Source organism: Pygocentrus nattereri, chromosome 15 (assembly GCF_015220715.1).
Source record: "Pygocentrus nattereri isolate fPygNat1 chromosome 15, fPygNat1.pri, whole genome shotgun sequence".
NCBI classification, from domain to species: domain Eukaryota; kingdom Metazoa; phylum Chordata; class Actinopteri; order Characiformes; family Serrasalmidae; genus Pygocentrus; species Pygocentrus nattereri.
This window is the reverse complement of record NC_051225.1, coordinates 7,545,742-7,567,853: the sequence shown is the minus strand read 5'-3', so window position 1 is coordinate 7,567,853 and position 22,112 is coordinate 7,545,742. Positions and strand designations below refer to the sequence as shown.

At 40.4% G+C, this 22,112-nt stretch overlaps 1 protein-coding gene across 12 annotated transcripts in view; it reads left to right on the top strand.

Annotated features, from left to right (window-relative positions):
* Window positions 1–22,112, top strand: part of nfia (nuclear factor I/A) — a 185,304-nt gene that overhangs the window by 29,636 nt on the left and 133,556 nt on the right. For 6 of the 12 annotated variants that reach the window (XM_037545328.1, XM_017701309.2, XM_017701308.2 and 3 more), the window contains exon 2: window positions 9,196–9,724. In XM_037545328.1, the coding sequence (XP_037401225.1) occupies window positions 9,196–9,724 (529 nt within the window). Of the gene's footprint in view, window positions 1–638; window positions 1,041–3,029; window positions 4,176–9,195; window positions 9,725–22,112 lie in introns of those variants that run through there. The other 6 variants (XM_037545330.1, XM_037545329.1, XM_017701314.2 and 3 more) reach the window with 2 other exon arrangements.

Here is a 22,112-nt window from a genome sequence, read left to right as displayed (position 1 = left end):
CTCGGCTGAATCTAATTTTGTATAGTCCACCTATCTGGGGAACTGCAGTGGCACAAACACTAGGATCCATATTACGGGGAGATTTGATACATATTCCACATGGTTGATATATTTTTCTCAAAACAGCCTAACCTGTTAGCAATTTGCAAGATACAACAGCCTAAAACGTCTTAAAATGGGGTGATTTACCTAGATGGACGTTAAAATAGCAAGTCCGTCATTCATAAGTTATGAAAAGGCTTCACCTTTCTGAGTGATCATGGCTGAATTCCTGTCGATATTATTTCAAGTGTTGCTCTTGGCTTTATAGCCTTTTCTCCTGTTCATTTAATTTTAGTGTTGACAATGCTCAATTGAACATCAGCAGCTATGTCTAGTTTTGCTGACGCCTCCAAAAACTTTGTCTCGCTTGGAGTAATAAATGGGGTTTTTAATGACAACTGCATCGGACATACACGAGCCTCCACGTTCAGTCCCAGTCATGTAAGTTTTTCAGCAGAAAGTCCTGCTTAAATGTTTGCACTCAAGTGAAAGCGCCGAGGCAGCTCCCGCGCTTCTGCCGCGCTGCAGCGCCCCGTTACAGGCTACCCCACGGTGGACGTGCATGGGACAGATGATTTCTGGGCTCTGATGGATACGGCGCTCCACCTCTGCTTCGATATGAGGAAAGCGAAGTGCCTGAACATCGCAGCGATTGGGGGAATTAGCGAGCGAGAAAGTCGTTGGATCGACCGTAACTTCTAAAGCAGCTCGTCCTCGCCGAAGACGAAGTGTGTGTCCCGCATGCCGGGCAGCTTTCTCAAACCTGGATCGCTGTCAGGTCTCCAGGAGCGGAGAGAAAATGCTCAGGGAACGGCAAGAACAGACGTCTTTTTTCTTTCCCTCCAACGCTGTAATTTCTAACGCATGTCCGAAATGTGCAGCCTAACGTCTGCAGTAAGTTTCAGCACGACACTTTTGCTCCTGATCGACAAACGCAGACGGAATCTGACCGCTCTCCGCCTCACCGCCTGAAAGTTTCTAATGTGCATTTGGCAATGGTACGTGGAGCAGAAACACACGTACACATACAGCACGTGCTTATTATCACTATTCATATTATTTACATTCGCCATAATAAGAGGTACGTGATAAATGTGTGGACGGCTTGCAGGTTCTGCACGAAATCTGAAGGTAAACGCAGCGTCTCAGTGTTGCGAAAGGGCGGGCGGGGGTGGGGGGGTCGCCTAAATCATGAAGTCGCCTAAATTCCCTCATAAAGTGTATTTTAAAACTCACGAACGCTGACTATCGCACTGACAAATGTGACCATGCCGACGTGAGTGGGGTAGTGACTGTGAAATACGATCCTGGGATTTATTTATTTATTTATTTTCCTGACGTGAAAATCGTCCAATAGCATGGTTCAGAGAAGCCTGGCTTCCGGAATCTTGACCAATCAGAGCTGGTCTTTGCTATAAGGGAAAAAAAAAAACACGGACAGACAGACGTGCACGTGCAGCATGTTAGGATGAGGGTGCACTTATTTACACACAGCTGTATGCCGGTTTGTTAAGGCACTTTAACAAACTAACGGGACAACAAGAAGACTAACGTGCTTATAGCTGATTAATATACACACGTTTTATAGCTTCAAACCCGCGTAGTTCAGTAAGTCTCATTGCTTTGGTCAAAGAAGCAAAGTAAAGCAATAAAAGTGATAATGTAATCAGTAATCATGCATTGGTAAATAATAATAATATTAATAATAACGGTAATAATTATAACCCTTCAGAATGTTTTGTATTCGTTTAGACCTGACGCACCGTATGTTTTGCATCGTGGTTTCTCTGGCTATCACATGTCAGTTCAGCCTGCACACTTAAACTGTGAGTTGCCTGTGTTCGGTGATAAGAAAGGAAAGGAGGACTGGATGGTGTGGTGTGGTGTTGTGTCCAGTTGCTAGGGGGCGCACTGTTGACTTTGAGTTTATAATCCTGCAGAAATCGGGGCAGATCGCCAAATGCTGCACCTGAATGTGTGTATATAAACAGGCTAGCTTTGTTTCTTTAGGACTGTCAGTGAATAGACATGCAGTAGATGTTCTTAACTATAACTGAAGCGTATAGCTGTGGTTAAAAGGAGATGACAGTCCGGCTGACCACGATATGAGTTTTATTGGGATAAAACTTTATGTGAAATAGAATTTTAAATATAGTTTTATAGTAAATTTAATGAATGTGCTTCAATCAATGCATTTAATATTGACTCAATTGATAGACTAGTGTATTTACTGACAAGCATTAATCTTTAATGAATGCTTTCATCTTTAAGAGACCTGAAATTAAACCCAAATCTGCAGGAATGATCAATACTTAAGCGTCCTGCTCTCAGGTGCTGTATTAACAAGAGGCTTCTATTGGGTAGATAATATTGGGAACATTTTGGCCCTTCTGTCTAAATGACGTAGCAGTGTTTCTAAACTGCTAAACCTGTTAACAATGAAATATCTTATTTGAGTGTTGTTTAGTTGTTGCACTTAGACTTCAGTGTTGTTGGAGAGGAGAGCACAACTCTTTCCTAAATGCATGCCTTGCTGTAGGTTATATAACATCAGCTGTTTCAGTACTTTCAGTACTTTTTAAACGTTTTTTCCTCAGTGTTCCAGACATCCAAGATCCAGCCTAATAACTCACTTTTACTGTTCCAGGAGTTAAATATCGAAAGACATGTACATAAACACAAATATCTATACATTTATAAACACCACATGCACCTCTGTTCTTCAGTGATTAATGCACTATATATACTATGTTATATCTGCGTATACTCTAGTTTTTCATATCCTAAGCAAGTTGCCTACAAAGCCCAAACTCGGGTTGCTTCTCTCCGCGCGGGCCACGCAAACCAAATGCAGCGCGTTTACTGTAGTTTTTAGGTATAGAACAACTTCTTTAGCACACACGCTGCTGCCCCTGTGTGTGTGTGTGTGAGTGTGTGTGTGTCGCTGCTGAGGGCGCTGTGCTTCACTCTCCAGTTCGCGCGGAGGAGCGGAGCGTTTCCTCTCCGCACCGAAACACGGACGGACTTCGACCCCGCGCGCGCTTCACTTTCAGTCCCCCCTCTTTCTCTCTCTCTCTCTCTCTCTCTCTCTCTCTCTCTCTCTCTCTCTCTCTCCCTCTCTCCCTCCCTCTCTCTCGCTTTCTCTCTCTCTCTCAGGTTGAAACTAACGACTCTGGATCAGGTGCCGCCGGCTCTTTCGCACTAACACGCAGCCGCTCTGGGCTTTAAGGACACGATTGCAGGACACTATTAGTGTTATTAGCAGCATTATTAGTAGGATCTCGGCATGCGGCTCCCTCCTCGTGTCGTAAATCCGGCTCGGTTTGCTCCACGCTGAACCTTCTGCGATGCTTGTTTCCCCCTCTGCTACAAAAACCGCTCGCGAGAGTCTGAAGTCCGGTTTGTTTTTCTTTCGAAATCTGTCCGGAGGAGTTTTTGGTTTGTCAGTTATTATTTTTTAAAGCTTTGACAATCTTTTTTTTCCCTTCCACGCACACGATGAGCTTTAAGCCGAAATGACCCGCTGCTTTCCCCGCCGTGGCTTTTAAAAAATCTCTCTCTTGGCGCGAGCGAGCGAGCGAGTGAGGGTCTGAGCGCGTGCGCGCGCGTGCGTTTCGCTGTCTCCAGTTCACGATGCCTTTGCTCAAAGTTGGGAGCGTTTGTGAAGAAGGGACTGTCGCGGCGCCGCTTTAACGGAGCTCGGTCCATGTTTTCTTTTTTCCTGAGGACCGCGCGCGTACGAGTGTGTGCGTGAGCGAGTGTGTGCGCGCGTAACTCGAGGCGGGGTTAAAGTTCACTTCTATGGAGCCGTGAAGCGCTGCTCACTCCGCACACTTGGAAATGTAAAAGCAAGAAGCAGCTTTTATTTCATTCCCCTTTCTCTCTCTCCCTCTCTCTCTCTCCCTCTCCCCCTCTCTCTCTCCCTCTCTCTATCTCTCTTTTTCTTCTTTTCATACACACGGACACGGCAATCAACTCGCACGCGGACACACATATAGCCTGCACACATACACACTCACATAACACACACATACATAAACACGCTGATTCGTTACAGTCATCCACACACACACACTTTACAATTCAGCACACAAAAGACAACAGATATGTATTCTCCGCTATGCCTAACACAGGTAAGTGGGATTGTTTTAAACCTCTGCTTTACTGTACTGTTAGTTGCATGTTCTGCTTTTGCCTGGGTGGGACAGCATGCATGGGGCTAAGGCAACATTGCTCAAGACTAAACTAAACTTTGTGTGCAGCAACATAGCTGGTGTGACAGAGCAAAGTTAGCACATGGCGGATGGCGCCCACCTTCACACATGTGCACACACACTCCTGGGCTCGTACTTTTCTCTTTTTTTAACGTTTACCCTCGCGAAGTCTCCGAAGAAGCGCTTTTGTACCGAAGCTCTGCCCAAAGCAGCGTAATAACGCCGTTATTGCCGAGCGTGCTCTCGCGTACAACCAGCCAAACTTTTCGGTTTCGCTGTAGTTTTTCAGCTTCTCAAACCGCATATTGGAGTTTCTGTCGAGACCCGACGCTTCCACTGCACTTCGTGTTCGCCGTGTTTGGCTCTTCGCTACGGCGTGTTGTAGCGAACGAGAAGCGGGTTAAAGACGTTCAAAATGGTGCCAGGGCTTTAAAAGTCAGGGAGTTTTCTCCTGCTTTGAGAGATCTTTCAAGGCTATGAGGTCCAGTTTTTCCACGCCAGCCTAACTTTTGTAGCATAATGTGGCTACAATTCACCGTTTTGCCCACAGGCTAACCTTTCCCTGTGTGACATGGGGTGGATAGTTTTACATGGTCCAGAAAGTTAGTTTCATGTGAGGTCTTCCACGACTTGACTCCTTTTGCCCTTTCTTTTACTCCGAAGCTTACCAACTGCTCTCGGTCCAGGCTGTCACTCCTTTGCTTCTGTTTCATGTTTCTCAGACAGTGGCTGCTGGTTTTTTGGTCCCTTACTGACCGGTTTAAACCCGGGTCATTCCTGTGCTGGCAGGGGGTGTAAAACTGTCAGGGCTGGCGCTCTTGTAGGAGAAGATTTCTGTTCTTTTAAGATATATACTATGAGATCTCATGTATGGAAGTTAACTGTGTTAGAGCACAAGGGTTGGGGGTGAGCTGAGGTAACAAGAAGGTTTAATTGTTTAAAAAAAATCCAAATGAAGTTAATCTCTAACTGAAGGGATATGAGGCACTTATGTGGGTTGGTGGAATTTGCTACATAAATAAAAAATGTAGAAAAATAGGGAAGACCTCTGAAAACATTTTCTTCCAACTTCTTATGCACAAAGTTATAAGGTGATTTAGGCTTCTTGGGCGTTAGTTATAGTTTTCTGTTCGTAAAGCAAATTTGGTTTACAAATTGTCGATTCCCATTTGTAATTTCTCTGCAATAAATTTGTAACTTGGTCTCTAATAGTGAGGCTACTAGGTGGACTGGGCCCTTTAACACAGTTTTTCAGTACCTTTCCTAACATTTTTTTCTCCACTTGTCTGATGTTGATGAATTGAACACATTATTTGTTCTGTAATGTTTTGCTTATTGAGTTTCTGAACTTATTAAGGATGTTCATACAGACATTTAGGATTAATAACACTCTCAAATTTTTAGGGCCTGTTTCACACATCAGGGTACAACTAAAATACGCTTGTAATTATTTATTGAAGAAACAATATTTCTTGGTTATAAAAAAATCAAAGACAAGCGAATGTTTTGAGTTTTGTAATTGATTAATTAGTGGAGCACTTTTTATTCTGCTTAAAACTGATCACTTAAATGATTGTGCTTAAGGAACATATAACTGTGTCGATTGGATCCTCAGAGGACCATTGAATACACGTTCAGTGTTGGCGCTGATCCCTGGTCTCATTCAGTCTGTTAGCTGAATGTGTCATTTATTTGTTTTTACGTGTTTTAAGTCTATCTTACAACTTGGCTTAGTTGTCTTCAATTGACTTCTAATTATTTTAATTTTGGAAAATGAATAGATGTTTGTGGGTATATTTTTTCCTGCATTCTTGCTCAATTGTACATTAATTTCAGAAAATGACCATTATTTATGATTCAGCTGTAATTTTTTACTTTGAATTATATACGTTTATTCTGTTTGTATTATACTTTTTCTAGGAACTTGTGTGCTCGCAGGTGAACTGATAGTTAACAGCTGATAGTTAACATTTTTAAGTCCTGTATCTGTCTGGGCCACAAGGCACTATTGTTCTGTACTGAGGCCCTGCGGTAGGACGGGGGAATCAGTTCAGTTCACTTCAGGAGTCTGAAGGAAAAAAAACCCTGACTTACTCACTACAACTTATATTACTGGCTTTGAGTATGTAGTGTGTGTGAAAGAGCAAGGAGCGGTGCGCTGTATTTGGGCTGCTGCTCGCCCCTCCGTCAGGAGAGTGCCATTAGCCGGCAGTTTCCCCTGAACACTGTTTACGTCAAAGGGGAGACTTGCAACAAAAGGGGAAAGTGAGTCCTGCCGACTCATAATTAGCTCTCTGTGATGTTGTGTTACAAGGGAGGCTTACTACAGCATATAGCATAGCAATTCTTTTGTATTTTGAAAGACAGTTTTGGTGAGTTGAGAGGCCTGTTCTTTGATGAATTAAGCCGTCACTATATACACCAAACAAGTTAACAGTTAAGCTGAACTTGTTTTAGTTTTAACTGTAGAGTTAATTTCCCCAAAATGTTTGATGTTGTTCGTATTTATAATGCACTTAGGAAATTGGAATACACATGTAAGCATACTTTATCAGAAGTGCACTTATACACCCACACAGAAACACATTTCTCAAGAGAGCCCTGTCTGTAATTTTCTAGAGAAAAGACACTATATATATATATATATATATATATATATATATATATATATATATATATATATATTATAGCGATAGATGATATCTGCCATTTAGGTTAACATTTCATAGTATTTCATACTTGTATAATCAGTGAAGACAGAAGACAGAGAATTCATGTTTTGGATTTACTCCAGGACTAAACAGTGCAATTTGCGTGCCTCAGAGATGTGAAGAGGGAGTTGAATTACAAAAAGAAACGTAAAGCGCATATTTTAACACATACATGGTTTTATTTCTGATATAACCTAATTTCTGATTCATTTATTATAATCCTTCAGATTAACCGTATCCTGTGCCTATTTGACAGGAGATCTCTCTATCTCTCTTTTTCTCTCCCTCTCTCTCTTTCTCACACACACACACACACACATATACAAGCATACACATATCCTGCAGTATACACTGACACAGTCTATCCAGAGATACATAAATCACCCATATTCACTGAGTTGAAATAAATAGAAAATATAAATTGAAGTATAATATACCATGTCATGAAGTTTTAAACAGTGTGGTAATACCAATGACTTTATTAATATTACAAAATGTGGCAATTTTAATACTTTTACATGTATAGGTTCTGTGCTGATATAAATTGAAAAAATGGTGATTATGAAAAAAAAATCCATATTTTTGCCCTTTTAATGGCATGATATACATGTTATATGAAGGGCTTTATAAAGAATACATTGTAAAATTGACCTTTTGATCAAAAATGGTTGCAAAATTGACTCTTTTCAGCTATTAGCACAACCTGGCAATATTCAAGTTAGTGTGGTATTTTAATGTATTTTGCACATATGACACTGAAGGCGCACTTTGCTTGCTTGCTGGCAAGCCTTTTGTTCTCACTGTGCTGGTTTTGGGGCTTGTATCAGGACTGTGGCCGGTTGTGGAAACATCATTTTACTGATTGGCAGGTTGCCATTGTTCTTTGAATTTAGTTTAATCCCTGTAGTTTTCTCTGTGTGAAATCCTAAATTGCTTAATATTAGGCTCACTTATTAGTTTTTGCCTAGTTATTAGGGCTTTGTACTTTTGAGTAATGAAGCTTCATATAAGTCTTCTGTAATTTCATTCTAACTGGGAAAAGACCAGAGAAAAATGTAAAAGAAACTGACATTTTTTCATTCAGTTGTGCATTGTATGCATGACAGAAGTTCCAAAAATTAAAAGTGGCTTAGTGATTGATAATATCAGTGATTGATAGTAGAGCTCCCTAAGTTAAAGGAACATGGAGGATTTAACCAGTAATTGTGTTTTTGTGGCAGTGGTTGTGTTCTGATAAGCATTTGATTTCCCAATTCAGCTTAACTGGCAGCCTTTTTGTTTAAGTATAGGTTAATGTTACTTGTCATAATAAGCATCATCATAATAAGAAAATGATTATAATTATATTGTGACAAGGAATTATTAGATTGTGACAAAAAGGATAAAATAAATAAAAAAAGATGAAAGAAAAGAAATGCAGGTGGTGTTTTTTTCTGTTGGTGAAATTTTGTATTTTGAATTGATTTTCTGCCAGGTTGTGTAATAGTGGCAGGTGGATCCTGAATCCATTCGCATCCACTACCTTCTCCCTGCGTACATTCCTAACTGAAAAATACCACGTTTCACCCTTATATTAAGTATTATCAATGCTGAAACATTGCGCGTGTATGTATGTGTTTGTGTGTGTTGTGTATATCTGTGTGTAAGTATGCGTCTTTATAGAGAATAGATAAAAATAGCCAGTCCGATTTCCCTCCTCAGTTGTTTCTTTTTCTCGATCCTGGCAGACCCCTACAGACCCGCATTCTTGCCAGAGAGCCAAGATACGGGCCTTATACACACACACACACACAGACACACACACACACACACACACAGAGCCCTCAGCTCACAGGCCCACTCCTCCTTTTTGAGGACTTCCCTGCTAAGGAAGCCCACAGACTTTTCATAAGAAATGTGAATTGATGTTGTTATATAAACCCATAATTATGGACATAATTACTAGTATATTATTATCCTTATGTAGATAATATAAAATTGTTTGCTGGTTTATATAATAGATAGAATAGAAAATAGAACATTATGTTCTGTAATTAAAATATGCTTAACAACTCCATATTTCACAAGTGTTTAAGCAATTATCTCCTTGCTTGTACCTACATGCTATGTGAATTTTGATTAGTTTCACTGTAACCGTATGCTCTGAAAGCTTGTAGCTTGTGCAGTTTGCTTCAACTCATTTTCTTCCTTGGCCTGATTTCTTTCTGCGTCTTTTTCCACTCTTGCAGGATGAATTCCATCCTTTCATTGAAGCGCTGCTGCCCCATGTGCGAGCATTTGCCTACACCTGGTTCAACCTGCAGGCCCGCAAGAGAAAGTACTTCAAAAAGCACGAGAAGCGCATGTCCAAAGAAGAGGAGCGGGCGGTGAAGGACGAGCTACTGGCCGAGAAGGCTGAGGTCAAGCAGAAGTGGGCATCACGGCTGCTGGCCAAGCTCCGCAAGGACATCCGGCCTGAGTTCCGTGAGGATTTCGTGCTCACCGTGACGGGGAAGAAGCCACCGTGCTGCGTGCTCTCCAACCCCGATCAGAAGGGCAAGATGAGAAGGATTGACTGCTTGCGCCAAGCGGACAAAGTGTGGCGCTTGGACTTGGTCATGGTGATTTTATTCAAAGGTATTCCGCTTGAAAGTACTGATGGCGAAAGGCTGGTTAAATCTCCACAGTGCTCGAACCCAGGGTTGTGCGTGCAGCCACATCACATAGGAGTTTCTGTAAAGGAGCTTGACCTGTACTTGGCCTACTTTGTACATGCAGGTAAGTCCCTTTTTTGTGTTGACCAATTCCCTAGGCACAATATGGTCAAAGTATACTAGTAATGTCACTATATCTATGTGAGGGTTACACATTATATAGGCCAGATATACTATACCATAGGATTAAGGTTGTGTCAGGTGGTATATCAGTCTCATTTAGTCTCTGAAAGGTTTGGCTTGGTTGCGCAATTCTAGGAAAATCTTTTAATTTGCATTATGTGCCAAACTTGAAAAAAATATTCTTTATATTCACATATCTCATTTACAAAAATGTTACTCTAAGGAACCATCTTTTGAGAGGTCGTTTCTCGATGGCATCACTCCAAAGAACCCTTTTTGGCAGCCTTAATTTTAATCTGCCCTGTATAACATGCCCAGTCAAAACAAGACTCCACCGTCATCCCACTCACAGTCTCATACAGTCCTGAATGCTGTCAGCAGCAGATACCCTTAATTTAAGAAGGATTCAGTAGCGTGGAAGTAGTCTGTGAAAAACATGACAGTTTTATCACATGCCTATCTCATGCTGCTCAGTCATTTCATTGAACAGCCTAGATTTGATCAACACTGGCACAGACACAACTGAGGCTCTTACTGCAGAATATGCCCATCTCTATCTCTGTCTGCCCATGTACACATTTCTCACTTTGTAAATCACTGTCAAACAGATGGCACTGACAGAGTAAAGTTTTGAAGAGTATTGAGAGGCAAAGGGATGAGCTTATTGTGTGCAAAAATGCATTCCTTTCACTATTTCACGTAGACACTAGTGCATGTTGTTCTACTACTTTCGAAATCTGAAATGGCTAATTAATATCTTAATCATAATTTTTTACAATTTATGTATTTGTTGGAAAAAAAGGCATATGGCAGTAACCTTATTTCTGAAAAGCACCAAAACTCAAACCAAGTTGACTCTTGTCGTTTTGGTTTAGCCTATGCGTGTAAATAAAAGTGAAAATATCTAATGGAGAGACTGTTAATTGGCAAGAGGCAGCAGGGGATCTGTCTTGTACTGACAGCAACACAAACACAGGCTTTCACTTGGAAGGCAAGGAAAGCGCTTTGTTTCACCAGGCAAACTGAGCACCTTAATTACTTTCATTTCCTCCTGCTCACAAATTGTTGCTCTAAAGCCTAAGTGAGTTGGCTGCATATGCCCGTTTTATTGGTGTGAAGAAGGAAGCTCATCTGCCCCCCCAACACTTCCCAACCCAGCGTTTCTGTGTGGACCCAGCCTCTACTTTGATGAGGTATTGACGAAAGTGTAAAAATTTAGTTCAACTCGTGGTCAAAGCAGATGAAATAAAACATGCCCCTTTAGGACTGAACACGAAAGTGATGTTTTGAACATGGCTACACGCAGGCTGTGCTTTGGTTGTTGCAGGTCGGGAAAGGGGGAGCATGTGAATCACTTTGACTTGGTTGGAGCACAAAAGACCAGAGCCTTTGAGGGTCCTTTGTGTTAGAATCAGTACGAGCGCCACACACTGCGGCTAAAGCTCATTTCTTTACAGCCTAGCCGAATCCTCAGTTTTGATGTTCTGAAAGGCCATTCAGAAAGCTTCTGCTCCTGCTAACATCCTAATTGCTGTAGTCCTGATATGTTCTCGTAGGATGTGACTGTGAATAAGAGGTACAAGAGAACAAGAGTGAGAAAAGCGAAAAAGAGACGAGTGCTGTAGAGTGAGGAACTTGGCTAGTTTTAATGGTCTGCTTTTGCTCTCTCTCTCTCTCCCTCTCTCTGTTGCTCTCTCTCTCTTTCCCCCCCATCCTGGGCCACATACAGACTGATCAGGTTTCCTCCTCTGTCTTATTTAAAGCAGTGGAGCAATGCTGAAGCTGCTGCGATTAAAAGCCATCTGAAGAGAGGCTGACCCCATGCTCAGATGGCCAAAGTGGAGGGTTTTAAGGACGCATAGTGTCAGTAATTAAAGTTATTACCACTACCATATTGACCCACTAATCGACTGGGCTCAGTTTTTTGAAATGATAGTTTATTTCAGTTTTATGATGGAATGCACCTCTCATACTTTGTGTTTGTTACATTTGACAGTGTAAAAGTCAAAGCCTAGTGTTGTTGAGTTTTATTCAACTAGTTTTTGCATTCATAAAAGTTAATGTTTTTTTAGTCTCTTCATGCCTTCTCTGTAAATTCATACTTCAAACAGACCCACATTCTGAGTCTGAGCGTCATGTATTGTTGATCATACGCTCCTGTTACATCATGTTGGAGAAAGTGAGACACATTCACCCAGCTGGGGTCTGTTCTGTGGTGGGGGAGCAGGCCGCAAAGCTTGGGCTAATTTATGGCTGGCGGGCGTCAGACTCACCGGAGCACGCCACACGTGGGATAGGTCATGGCTTAAGATGTTAGGGCCATGACCCTATCTTCAAGGCATTTGACCTCTTAGACAAACAGCCACTCTCATTAGCAGCCAGTCAAGCGGAGGGCGGTGCTTTGGTTCTAGTTTGTCCTTTGACCTCTAGTTAAAACAGGTGGTTTTGTTTGGGTGGTGGAATGGAGTGTAGGCTGGCTTTAAACCTTGTAAAAGGGGGCAAAATAGCCTTGGACATGTAGGCTTAAGTTTCAACTGGTAACTGTTTCCTATTTCAAGAGTCTGCTTTATTGAGGGAGACAAGACTACTTATGTCACATTTTGAGCAATATGTTTGAGTTCAAGTATTGGCTTGTATATGGAGGCAAGAACTAGTAAACGTTTCAATGCATTGTTGTACTCTTCTTTACTTGCAAGAAAGTCCCAAGACTTTAAAAGGCGAGTATTTTTTCTGCTGACTAACATCTTTGAAAAAGAACAAATAATTATAAAGAAAAGAAGACTTCTCAGCATAATAACATAAAGAACGCTTCATTCTGCCTCTGATCACAAACACTTGTTATTTATCCCAAAACCCTATGAAAATATCTCAGTAGTGAAAGTTAGGCGCACTCTAGCCTGTTTATTGAACTGTATTTTCATTTGATTCGGGTCTGTTTTCACCCGGGAAAACACAATGGAAGGATACTGCTGTTTTAGAAAGATAACATGCATTTGCTATGCATTTAGCGGGAAGCTGATAGATATTTATATTACTCTTACCTTGTCTGACCTGAGGGCTAGTCGAGATGAACTGTTTGCGTGTTGAATGACTGCAAAGACGTCTGACCCACTTCCCTCTGAGCTCTTAAAGAGATTTGCAGTGTGTGTCTTTCTAAACTAGTTAAGTTTGATGACGCATTCCTCAAGGCGCACCGAGTTCAAGTTCTGTCAGAACATAAAGTTTGTTTTAATTCTGACTGAACACCTCAGTTGTGTGATGCATGTGGTTGAATGTGCTCATTGTCAGTTAACCCAGTGAACCCTTTACTGCCAGAAGAAAAAGAGCACTGTACAGATACATTTTTGTTCATCAAGGTATATGCAGTATAAAGGTACCCCCAAAGGTACAACAATTGTCTTGAGGTCTGATTGTGTACCTTAAATAAGTTTAATAAAGTACACTACATTCACTTTCCCAAATATCCCAATGATATTTGACCACTATGAAACTAATCAAACCATCATAATACTGAAAGACATTTTACACTAAAAAGGTATGCAATATTTTGTTTTCTAAGGTTTGCAGGCAAGCTGGAACAGACGTAATCCACCACCAAACAGTGGTGCCAAATTTTACAGAGTTTCAGTGTTTGAAAAAACTAATGCAAAGAAGAATCTTACAACTGTTAAAACTAAATTAATAAGACAATGGCATTTAATCTGCTGCTTCTTACTGTGCAGTTTATACAGTTACTATACTCTGGTCATTGTTTAGATGCTCTCTGTGAATGGTTAAATGATATGGTGTGTTTTAGAAAAAAAAATACAATGCTGAGAAATAATTTTGTGATATAACTTATTAAGATAACCATAACATTTTGTCATAATGCCAACCCAATTGTGTAGTTTTCTGAATGTAGCAGGATCCACTAGTATCTCCTGGCTGACTTTTGGCACGTATTGAGTTGCAGCCGTTTTGTGTTTCCCTTTCTTTCCACAGGCGGAGGAATAACAATAATTTGGATCTATTTAAGGCTATTGTGGGATGAACCACAGCCTTTGTTGTGGTTACTGCTGTACACATTGTGGGTAGGGACCCCCCACCCTCACTCCACTCCACTCAATTCACTCTCTCATTTTTTCTTCCCTAAATGCCAGCAACCAGCACTGGTACTGCAACAACGGCCATGCCGTTGCGCTTCTCCACATGCACACACACACACACACACACACACATTACCATTCATTACAAATGAGATTGCTGCCCATTCATAAAAATAAATTGTCGTGCTTTTGAGGTGAGCTCACAGTAAGTTGCTGTACAGTGAAAGTGTCCAGATCCGCCGGCCTGGCCCAGGCTCAGTGTTAAAGGAACAGCCTAGATCGAGTGATGGGATACAGTGCCATCACTTTTAATATCATTGCATGTGACCTCCTTTTGAACCATTTTTTGCTGCAATTTGATTGGATTAAACAAAGCAGATAAGGTTCTCGGGTGGGGAAACGTTGTAAGTTCTGTTGAGCAGTGCATGCCTTCAGAGGGTGAATTTCTCATAAACCTGATTGCATGGCAAATTCATGTAATCCGTTTAATGTCTATTGTCAGTGCCAGTCGCTCTCTGCAGATTTGAACCATATTCTCTTCTCTAGTCTTAGGGCTTTATACATCTACAGTCACAAGACAAAAAAAACTGTTGTTTTTAAACCACTTTTGTGACCACACACGCACATGTTTTTATACAGTGTTGGGACATGGGTTCATACATATTGTCCCTGTCAGATCAAAACCTTTCATATCCAAAAAAGGAACTTGATACAGCGTAAATGGCAACTATTCATTTTCAATAAATTAGATACATTGTTTTGTTCCAACAGTGACAACACCAATATGTACCAAACATGTTATATACACACAGCATTAATATGTAATTAGAAGTTATATAAGAAAGTAATCTTAATCCTGACCTTAACCTCAGTGACCAAAATGACATAGTTTTGGCCTTTCAGGTAAAAACTTTGGACCATTTTGTTGGCCCTGTCGTTTAGACCTGTTTTTCTTTTTTCACTGGCTTTCCTACAGCCAGGACATTTTTGTCTTGAAAATGTATAAGGACAAACACACTTCAGGACACATTCAGTTTCATACAAGTTTGAAAACATTTTCTCACCCTTTTCCTTCCAAAGCCCATTCATATATATCCCATTAACTAAGTGCCCAGCTGAGTAAGTTTTTTACGAATGTGCATATGGGGACTGATGAGTGGGTGTTCAGTGCTGTGGAGTGTGAGAGGAGAAGCATGCACCTGTGCTTTGGGCCTCAGTGCTGTCCCCGTGTGCAGTGGTGCAGGGCAGGGATGGGGGGTTGGCACCAGTCAACTTTCGCTAATTAGTTCTGTATTAACTCCTCAGTCGTCTCAGCACATGGACACTGAGAGAGAAATAAGCCCACAATGGGAGATCAGAGGAACCTGCACTGCTATTTATAATTTTTCTGCTTGCTGTTGTAAAAAATACCATGTATATCTGGAGTAGTTAATTAAGTAGGAGACAGTAATAATAAAGAATATAGACTTACAGTAATTAATGTACTGTAAAATTTTTATTGTAAGTAATTTCGGACCATATCTGTTGTTCTTTTTATTGTGAAGTGTTCAGACAGTTCATAGATCAGCTGGTATAATGAGATTTAGTGTACCACACTGACATTATACACTAAAGTAAAGCTATAGACCTAGAAAGTATTACCAGTAGTTTTAGTTACCAGGAGTTTTGTATCAGTCAGTTTGGGGTTCTTGGGCAGTGCCTTCAGCAGGTGTCTTTTATCATCTCCCATGCTTCTTATTTTACTTAAACTAGTCATCCTTGCTCCAATTGACTCAATTCATTTTGCTGAGCACATGGACAGAGACTTCTAACTGCTCAGACTGCTATAGTCTTGCAGCGACACCAGACATCTCTTCCATTTCAGAGCAGCGGCTTTGGCTAACTTCTGAGAATAGAGCCTTTGTGCATACATGCCATTCAACAAGAGTCCTATTGTCTTAAGACCCTGCCAGTAGTGAGCGAGGCATTGCTGGGCCTTTATTGTGAGGAACTTTGGTTGTATTACTACTTGATGAGGACTTCATGTGAATGGTGGGTAGACAGCTCATGTGCAGCTAGGGCCTAAGCAGGAAAAAAAAACTTTTCAAGTCACCTAATTACCATGTCACTCCTTTTTTCTGGCTACAAACATGCAAGCACATGCACATACAAAAACTAAGAAAGACTTTAGAAGATTTTTTTATTTGGAAAGTACATTATTACTTATTATGATTTTGTGTAATATATGCTTGAAAACATAGACTTAACTCATTTAACTGGAGACTTATTGTTCAGTTGTTAATCTTAAGACTTGGTGTTCAGCAACTACAAAAATGATTCATTAATCTCTACGAAATTAAACTGTAAGTTAATTCAGTCACATTTCAGACTCTTAGGGTTTAAGTGTTAAAAAACGAAAGCTTACTCTTAAGAAACTAAAAGCTTCTTTTGCTGTCTGTACATTGGCTTTTCCTTCATAAGCCTTGCACAGTGATACTAAGCCTAAAATGGACTTCTGCCTTCCCCCCATGTGATGTGTAGAGGGATTGATCCATAACGCCCGCACATCGTCGCCTCTTCTCTGTAATGTCAATGCTTTCTGTCATGCGTGAGTGCTTGTCTGATCATGATGCTGCTGCCTATTGATCAATACACGTGTTTACAGTGTTGAACCATGCACGACTATGCATACTGGTTTGTCTTGCACGCGATTCAAATTTAGCACTGTGCACTGTGATCTGATGATGATCTGAGGTTCATCTTACATAGGCCTACTGAAAAGCTTATAGCATCTGACAGTTAATACAGCATAATGACTTGGGACTGACTGATATAAAAATTTTGTTCCTGCTAGCAAAAATGTTTATGTAAATAAAAACAGAATGCAATGATATGAAATGTTGAAACTGAGGAATTATTTTGAGAAATATGTGCTCTTCTTGAATCTGATGCAAGCAACATGTTTCAAACACGTTGGAACAAGGGCAACAAAAGACTGGTAAATTTATGTAGTGCTAAAAAACACTTGGTGTAACATCTCACAACTAATTAGGTTAAGTGGCAATGGGTCAGTAACATAATTGGGTATAAAAAGTCTTTTGGAAGTAAAGATGGAGAGGGGTTCACCACTCTGCGAAAAACTGCTTGGGAAAATAGTGCAACAATTCAAAAATAACATTTCTCAACATTGAATTGCAAAGAATTTGAGGATTTCGTCATTCACAGTATATAATGTAACTGAACGATTCAGAGAATCTGGAGAAATCTGTGTATGCAAGAGACAAGGCCAAAAACCAAAATTGACTGGCTGTGATCTTTGGGCCCTCAGACTGCACTGCATTAAAAAGAGACATGATTCTGTACTGCTAATCACCGCATGAACTTAGGAACGTTTCCGAAAAAACACACAAAGAACAGTTTGTCTCCACAATTGCAAGTTAAAATTCTACCATGCAATGAAGACACCATACATAAACAGGTTCCAGAAACGCTGCAATCTTTTGTGAGCCTGAGCTCATTAAAGATGGACGTAGGCAAAGTAAAAAAGTGTCCTGTGCTCCAACAAATCAAAATTTTTATGTTTTTTTTAGGAATTCATGGATGCCGTGCCCTCTGGGGTAAAAAAGAGGGGGGGGGCACCCGGCTTGTTATCAGCGTACAGTTCAAAAGTCTTCATGCGTGAAGGCATGGGGGCTCATTACTATACATGCTATAAGTTACTTGCACATCTGTGAAGGCACCATTAATGCTAAATGATATATCCAGGTTTTAGAGCAACGCAGACTACCATATAGATGACGTCTTTATCGGAGGGTGTGTGTGGGGGGGTGCTTTGCTTATTTCAGCACGAATGCCAAATGCCAAACCAAATTCTGCACGTATTATGTGTTCGGGTGCTAAACTGGCCTATTTGCAGTCCAGACCTGTCACCACTGAAAACATATGGTGCATTGAGAAACGAAAAATATGACAAAGGAGACATTTTATCAAGCAAGCGAGAGTGGGAAAACATTTCACTTTTAAAACTACAGCAGTGTCTCCTAAGTTCTCAAATACTTGCAGAGTGTTGTTAAAAATAGAGGTGATGCAGCACAGTGGTAAACATGCTCCTGTCCAAACTTTTTTGAAACATGTTGCTGGAATCAAATTCAAAATGGGCATATATTTTTAAAAAGATAATAAAAGTTCAACATTTGATATGCTGTCTTTGTAGTATTTTCAATTAAATATTGAGTTTAAATGATTTACACATCATTGCATTCTGTTTTTATTTACATTTTGCACACTGTCCCAACTATTTTGGACATGAGGTCGTAAATAGTGCTTATTCTTCTTATTTTAAATCTTTTATCTTCACGTAAAGATTATGTAATAGGATACGTTTGGATGCATTTTATATGTAGTAATTATTTTAACCACGATTGTACTTTGTGCTTAAGTATATCAGATCATTATGGTTTTGTATTGCTGTAACAAAAGAAAGCATGTGGTGACTGGCAGCATAGATGTCTCTGTAAAGAGTGGTATACGAGCATGAGACATAAATCAGTGACTTTCTGCACCACACAGTGTGTCTTTGCTGTCAAATAGCAAGCAAAATCTTAAAAGCAATAATGGTGCTTAATTGGTGGAATTTCCATGCTGATAAATCGTACAACCCAACTGATATATTGGATGGCCTGTAATAATGATTTATTTATTTTTTTAGCTGTTTTCCTCCCAAATCAGTAGCCTCACTGTCTTGAAAGGCTCTTCCTGCTGCCAAGGAGAAAGTGTGGCCCTGGTGATTGAGGCACTGGGCACAATTGTGTGGCAGAGCCGTTTTGGACTGGAATATAAAAGAGAGCACAGACATGAAACGGGACAGCTGTGGCTGTCTGTAGGGGAAAGTTGCTACAGATGGTGAAAGAAGTGAAAAATAAACTACCGTATGGCTGGTAAAATATAGAAGAAAGATTGCGATTTGGTGTTGAACAGGAGCTTCTTTGCTCTTTCTTGTGCTTGTGTGTGTGTGTGTGTGTGTGTGTGTACATTTAGTACTGTCATAAGGAAAATATTACCTCATTTGCTTGTCTGTCCTTAGACCCTTTATGCCCATCTGCTCTTCAGCTGTAGAGAGATTTATTTCTGTGTGCTGTTACTGACATGTGCTAGTTTTCTCAAATCCTTTTAATTTAATTAATTTCATAGCATTTATTTATTATTTGCATTAACAATATTGTCCTACATTTGTGTAGGACCTAAAAATATAACTCAGTTGTTGGGTAATTACATGTTTATGTAGATGTTTGGCTTGTTTTATTAATCGTTTTATTGAACAGCAACATTTAGTTTTATATTTTAGACTTCCGTAGACCTCTATAAACCAGTCTTTTCTGGTTCAGCCCTCTCTTTTAACCAGCAGCTTAGCTTTTTTAAATGGAGGTCAGTTAGCTTGCCGCTTTTGAGCGTTCAGTTCCTGGTTACTCGGGTAACTCTTTCAGTGACTGAGCAATGAGGGGTGACCTATTCCTCTTTGTGATTGCTGGGGGTTATATTCGCAACTCAGCAAGAAAACTCTTTAGATCTTTTGTCCAGGATGTCAAGCTGTCGAATATATCAATCTCCTGTGACAGCAGCAGTTATGCTGCAAAAGCAGAGGGAGATGCATTCTGGATTTAATTAAGCCAATGTTCATTTCAGGAGTTCAGTGGCGGTGAGTGTGTCGAGGTTGGAGCAACGCTTTGCATACTTTACGAAACTGTCCAACCTTTTTGGACTCTGTCCAGATGGTGGACAGTACAAAGCATCCATTTGCTAACAAAGTGTTTGCTCTTTAAGCAAGGTTACATGTCATCTTCGTTAGTTTTTTGTTGGTTTGTTTTGTTAGTGTTTCTTTTATTGTCAGATGTTGTTTTGAATAATTAAAATGGGTGAGGGTGGTGGTGGGGTTGCAGGCTAAGTATGGAACTGACTTTAAATTATTGAACTATTTATCCCCAGAAACGCCTTCAGTCTCTCCATCTGTCTGAATTGGAGAAATATAAATAAATAAAGGAACAGGGATAATAAGACACAGTCCAGGCCAAACCACAAGCCCTGGCACTTGCTGAATTCTGCTGTTTAGAGAGCATTTTCATTGAAAGTGCCCCCCCCCCCTCCTCCATTGTTTCATATAATGGACAACTGATCAAGATCTTTTTTATTAATTTGTTTTTCTCAGTAAACCTTTTTTTGATATTTTGACCCTTTTTACGCCCTTTTTTTAAATATATAACAGGGTTGCTAACAATTGCAGTTCCATGCATTTAAGGCTTAAATCTTCATCTCTGATTTCTTATAATAATGATGTTCAAATATCCAACTCTTTCAAAGAAATCCTTATGAAAGCACTATGGAACCATTTCATTTACAACCTTTTGGCAACTGGATGATTTTCAGTGGGTCGTTCTTTCCAGCCTGAATATGACTTTGTGGCATCAGTGACATGATGAACAGAAGTTGTTCAGTTGCTTGTAAGAGGCATCTCTATAGCAGCTGTTAGGTCAACTGAATTCCATTTAAACAGCATTTTTTTGCAATCAATACCTACTACATGGTTCCTACTATATGGTACCCCATGAATCTTGAATGAGCCTTTGCATGTTTTTGTTTTTATGAGATTTCTTGAAAAGTGCGTTCTTCCTCCGTGGCTGTCAGAAGCCTCATCTATCCCTGGCACTTCAACATAACACTGTTTTCACAGACGAAACAAAAGCGACACTTGATTAGTTGTGAACCATCTGGGAGTGCGGAACTGTGTGACCAAGCTAATTGGTTAAATCTGTAAAAGAATGGGCAAGAAGGCTCTCCTCACATGCATGTTTTGAATGAGTGAACTCCTCAGTGAGACCTCTAATCACAGTTTGGGTGCCCCCACCCCTTCTTTTGTTACGCTGGGCTAAGTGATGAGCCCAAATCTGTTCACCAGGCCTCAAGGTGACAGGAAAGCCTATAGTCTCTCATTCCAAAGTGGAGAGTTTGAGATACCTCACCTTCTGGTAGTGTCTGGCACTGACAACACTTGGCACTCTAATGTGAAATATAGATTGTTGTTTTGAGATTCTTTAGTTAATACTTGAGGAAGTTGAGATATAATGAATAGGAAGCTGTTCCTACAAGATTGAGTCATGGACACAACAGATAATGGGTCTAACCACATCCCGGATTATCCACATCCAGAATACATTCGCTGTTTATAAAACTATTTGGATTATTGTCTCAGTTTTTGTAGGTCCATGGTAGCCCAATCTTTCCAAACTGATGGAATCAACCTATGCTTGAGGCAGATGTTATTCAATTGCTTGTAGAAGGTGTCACTAAACTTGATGTCATCTGAATTCCATTTAGACTGTAGCTTTTTTTGCAATCAGTACCCTTTGTCCTGTGTGAACCTTTGAAAAGTTCAACAGCACCTGCTTATCAGCTTCTTCACCAGTGTGGGTCAGGTGTACCTGTCCACTCTCAGCAGCTGGTGAACTGTGATCACTAACCCTAGCTACATGAGTTCAGTTTCCTTCAGTCTTGCTGTGTGATTTTCTTTCTGCTCCTCCTATGAGGGTGCACAATGTTAGTATGCTTTCTTTGCATTTCTGCACAGACTGGACTGTTGCAGTACGTGGATTCCATGGCAAAGGTCATCTGCTGCTCATCTACACATGCTAAATACACATTTTGCTGGATTAGAGTCATATTTTCTGAAACATTGCACATAGAAAATCCTTCCTAGAAAGCTGGAGCTATGGTAGAGAAAGCTAAACATTGCCCTCCCACCAATGGCTGGAAACAACAAGTTGCAGGAAGCCTGCTTTGCCTCACTGCTGGAGAGGGGAGTGAAGGTATGGTTCAAAGTCAGATACAAAGATAAGGCAACAATCACTCATAGGACCTCTGTACTGTGTGACCAGCCCAACTTCCCTTGATGTGACCTGGCAGACAAAAATTAGCAACTTTCTCTCTCTCTCTCTTTTTATGCTCTCAGTTTCTCTTTATTTTTCCATTATCATTCTTTTTACATATGTTTATCTTTGTTTATCTTTATCTTTTACATATGTGTGTCTTTTTATTAATTAGCTTAGCATTAGCATTGAAATGAGACAGTCTGAAGGATACAGAATCTGACGCAGGCATATGGAAGCTACAGATTACGCTCACAATTTCTATGTTTCTGTATGTAAACAACTGTGAGTGTAGCATCTACATGCCTGTGTGACGGGCATGATAAGTCACATGTTCTGTGGTCTGTTG